Here is a 5,059-nt window from a genome sequence, read left to right on the forward strand (position 1 = left end):
CATTTACAGTAGTAGTTAATTGTTTTTACTGCAAAGTTCTGTTCAGTCAGTGTAGTACACACAGCACAGGAAGGCAGAGAGGCAATGAAATCATTTCAGTTCCTTGAATGATAAAATGGTTCAAATGGCTCTAAGCACTATGGGACTCAACTTCTGTGGTCAGCAGTCCCCTAGAACTTAGAATTACTTAAACCTAACTAACCTAAGGACATCACACACATCCATGCCCGAGGCAGGATTCGAACCTGCGACCGTAGCAGTCCCGCGGTTCCGGACCTTAAATGATAATATCTGTTTGAAATGCAGGGGTACAACATGCACATTTTAGGAAAAATTTCCGTGATTATGTGGATATTCAGTCCTGGTTTATCTTAAGGAGTGCTAAATATATTTGCCATCAAGATTCGTAAGAGTCGGGCATTGTGAGTCTGACGTCAAAAGCGGCACCATGTGCATGACATGGCGTGAAAGAGAGAGCAGTATGGACGTTATTGATTCCGAAACAAGTGTTGTGAAACAATCTACATTTTTATTGTGCCTGGTATAACCCTTTATATATAAAAATGTCAGTTCCCGTTCATAAAGAATCATGCGGTGGATCTACAACGGACACTAATAGTCGGTCTCTAAAAGCAGACAGATATACCTTGTTGCTTTCGTAAGAGTGATCAGTTCACACATTCAAAGTCACTGCTTTTCTTTACGATCTAAATGATGTGCTAGAAATGAATAAGAAGATAGTACAATCTCTTATGAAGAAGTGTTTCACACATTCTAGAAACATTCTTGCCTTTGAGTTGTATAGCATCATGAATGTATTTATTAGACTGCTGTGTAACTATTCCATTATGATAAATCTAAAAGACATTATAAAAAGTTATATCAGCATTATACTTTATTCGTTTATATCAGTATTATACTTTATTAATGTTTCCTTTACCTCTCATTCTCCCAGAAATATATTATAATGATGGCGCTTCATTAACGTAAGCTTTACAGGGAGAAATGGATAGAGGAAGAGAATGGTATATAAATCAGAGAACTGAAATTTACTAATGATAATGATGAGACAGATTTGAAAATATTGTGCAGAGTTTTTTGACGTTGTCTGTAGACATGTGAGACGAAATTTAATTATGAGGACAGAGATTACAGAGGTGGAACGTTACCCGGTGTGTGTGTGTGTGTGTGTGTGTGTGTGTGTGTGTGTGTTTGTGTGTGCGTATACACAATCATGAGCAAACATCTTCGAACACGGCTCCCAGTCAGGTGAAACATCCATTTTTTTCACATGGAAATATTGTATGTATTTCAAAGTGGCGCAGTTTTCTGCAGTCAAGAGGCAAATATCTTTGAACATGATATCATTTATATCCATAGTAACTTTAATTTTTATGGGATTAGTGCATATCTTTGAACTTGACCTTGTTTTAACGTCCACTAAATCGCTATGCTGTCATTGGCTGCTTTATGTTAATGCCCGTAGAATACTGCACTGCGATAGGTCGCAGAGTGGGAGAGGCTACTAATAAACGGGGGTGGGGAGGGAAGCACATGATGACGTCATTGTAAGGGGACATGGCCTGTTGTCACATGATGACTTCGTTAAGAAAAAAAAGGGGTTGTTTACTGCCATCTTCGATTGCCAAATCCTTGTACCTGAATATAGGTAACTCGCATTACCACTTGTACGTCACCTCAGTGTTGTAGTAGAGTTCCGTACCTCATTTAAGAGTCTGTACGTCCAGATAGTATCTTGCTATAGTACTTGTATGCAATAAGGTAAACGCGTTTCAAAATAAGTCAAAAGCGTGGCACCAAAATATTCGTATTTTCTCTTTTCTGATGCTATTAAGTTCTATCTAAAATATCAATTAGCTGGAACTGCAAAATTAGGAGAAACTGCAGGATCGAATTACACTGTTGTTATTTCTCTATGCAATACAGATATAAAGTTAATAATATAAATGTAGTGAGCCAAAGGGCTCCATAGGGTTCTGATGCCAAAATACTCAAAAAGTACCTCAGAACGGCTTCTAAAATTTAGTTGGTGGAGTTCTTGGCCCCTTACATGTTGGCTAAGTTGTATATATATTAGGCCGGTGCATATGTTCGTTGCGTTTTCGTTTTCCAAGTCTTTATTCTGGTTGCTATGGGTTCATTTATCGGTTATCATTTTTTATTTGCAGTTCACACTCTTGCCATTTGAGTTTACATTCTGTCATTTGGAGATATTAACTTGACCTGTGGATGTTAGAATATGGACTGCCAATATGAGAAATCAGAACACTTCCCACACATTCTTCTATTTGAGTACATGAAGTGCTCACAGCAGCGGACACATCCAGAAACATTTGCGCCCTACATCGAGATGCCACTGGACACAGCACGACAAGGAAATGATTTTCTCTTATTAAAGAAGATAATTTTGACGTTAGTGACTCTCTACGTTCTGGAAGAACTTCGAGGTTTTATGAAGACCGTTTAAAAACATTAATCCACTAAGATACACGTCTGCAAACTGACAAATGAGACGAACCGTGATCATTCCCTTCGTACGGTATTTGAATGCTATTAGGAAGATTCAAAAACTGGGTACGTGAGTACCGTATGCAATAAACCAAAGTTGTAAAAATCAGTGGGTACTCACATGTGCATCTACGGTTGCTCGTTATCAATTGACTCGTGAACAACACCCATTATTCGTGTCTTCTACCGTTACTAATTACGAGAAATCGTGTCCTTACTCAAACATAAGGAACAGAAAGAAATGGTTAAAACGAACAGATCACCAAATTCCCGCACAAAGATTTAGGAGCATCCACAAAAGATAATGTTATGCATCTGCTGGAACGGCGACAGTGTGGTATTCGACGAATTGCTTCCCCTAGGTGTCAGTTATTGCCAACAACTGAGGCGTCTTGCAGACGTACTCCAAGAAGAACAACAGGAAGCCTACGTGAAGTGATGGGGCTCCACGATCACGCACGCCAGCATTTTGCTGCACTGACAAAAAACAGTACAGTGGAGATAAGTTAGGAGCTCATTCTGCATCCAACTTGCTCTCTTGATCTTACGCCCTTGGATTGTCCCATTTTCTGGTTTCTATCGAACAACCCTCAAGGAATTTCCTTTCCAGACAAAAATGCGCTCCGAACATAGCTCGACAAGTTCTTAAGCACGAAACGGCGTGGTTTCTGCAGTCGGGGAATCGAAAAATTACCCTAGCTTGGGCAGATCGTTGCATATAGGAAGGAGAAAGCATTTTGAATGGCTTAAGTCTCTGTTATGTGTGTCTTTTGTGTTCGTCAATCTTATGGACAAACGCCAAAAACTTATGCACCAACCCCATACAGTGATAGACGAACAGCATTACTGTTACTAGAGGTTCACTACGATTACTTCAGATTGTCATGCAGTTCTATATTCGAGTTTTACATACGCATCTGATCACGAGAAATAAGAATAGTCTGGTGCTTGTTCAGCAGAGCATTGGCGTTATTCGAATTCATACTGTCGATGTAGCAATAAATAAGTGGTGAAAGAAGGATAGAGACACTACCTGGACTTTGGTTCCGAAAGGGAAGTCTCTCGGCACGCGTAAGAGCGCGATGTCGTTCCTCCATAGCTTGGCTTCCGGGTGTGCCTTAATGAGGTCAACGCCGATGACCCAGCCCGCCAATTCACGCGACACGGTACCAGCCCGCAGCGATAGGTCTGCCGGACCACTGGAGCCGGCGACACAGTGGGCTGCAGTCAGCGCCCATCGGTCTCCGATGATGGACGCTCCACACCTGTGAACACCCCATACCTGTAAGCTGAGCATCCAAGGGAAACTTTCGATGTCTTCTACCTCATCTCCACCCAGTATACGAGGTGATATCGGCCATTCTAAGGAGAAGGTGAGAGCCAGCACGCTCGACAGTGAGATGAGTGCCGCACTTCTAAGCATGATGAAACTGCGAGCTTGCCTTCGTAGCGCTGCTCAACGTAGGTTCGGGGCCTACAGATAGCACTCGTATTCAAGGTTGATTCAGGTAATCTATTTTTATGAAACATCACATTGCGATTGCTGGTAGAAACAGTATAATTTACGACATCTTTCCACTGAGAAGGTTCCTAGTAAAACTCCGTTAGCAATAAAAGTGTTATTGCATCAGATATCGGCAGTATAAATTAAAGTCTTTTCCATTGATAGTAAAGTGAACATAAGAAAAGTCTATGGACTGACTCTTGTTAGACACGACAACTATTTAGGATCAGATACTCCCCTCTGACTTTTTGCCTGTATTATAGCAAAAACGGTTTATTATGTATTCAGCTCCTATAATAAGGCACTCTGCTGTATTAAAGCGGTGCTAGTAGGCCAAACTATCTATTGTTAATATTTTTATCACTATTTGTGATAGCTGGAGAAAGTGAAAAATTGTTTCCAGTAAAAATCTCTCACCCTGAAACCAAATGCGTCGAAATGAACCTTCCTGGCCGATTAAAACTGAGAGTCTGATCGGGAACCTTTCGTGAGGAATTTCTCTGCCATTTCGTTTTTCCTCCTTAATTGTTGATATTTCTGTGTATTCCGGTTCCAAAACGAGTTAGTAGTTAATGGTTGCAGACACAAAATCGTTGTTATACTTTGTTCGGTAAAACTAGTTCGCAGATGTTGTCCACTGAGGAATCGTCTATATTATTGGGGTTAAACCCCACAGCATCACTTACGGCCTGAAAATGGTCTACCGAACCACCGCATCTGGTAGCCATGTAATAAATAACATAATAACGACGGCTGCAGGCGTACTATTTTATTACGTAACTGAACGGCCGAAGTCTCTCAAACGTCCAATGAGAACGATGGACATACAAATATTAAGACAGTTTCTTCTTATAACAATAAAATAATGGTGTTGTGCCAGAAACACAATGTTATTTCGTTGAAGGGAAAATGATGTTCGATTATGTATAAACTTAACTTCTCTGAAGTAAACTGTAGCATATTATATTTAATTTGCTCTTCTGCCGTTGTAATTATATTCTTTTGCACTTAATGTCTTCTACTCTG

General features: G+C 40.3%; 1 protein-coding gene across 1 annotated transcript; it reads right to left on the reverse strand.

The window, feature by feature from the left end:
* Positions 1–3,508: 3,508 nt before the first annotated feature.
* LOC126176545 (trypsin 3A1-like) lies at positions 3,509–3,952 on the reverse strand. Its single transcript, XM_049923702.1, has one exon. The coding sequence runs from the start codon at positions 3,950–3,952 to the stop codon at positions 3,509–3,511; it is 444 nt and encodes a 147-aa protein (XP_049779659.1).
* Positions 3,953–5,059: the final 1,107 nt, after the last annotated feature.

The sequence above is a fragment of the Schistocerca cancellata genome, chromosome 3 (genome assembly GCF_023864275.1).
Source record: "Schistocerca cancellata isolate TAMUIC-IGC-003103 chromosome 3, iqSchCanc2.1, whole genome shotgun sequence".
Lineage (NCBI taxonomy): Eukaryota > Metazoa > Arthropoda > Insecta > Orthoptera > Acrididae > Schistocerca > Schistocerca cancellata.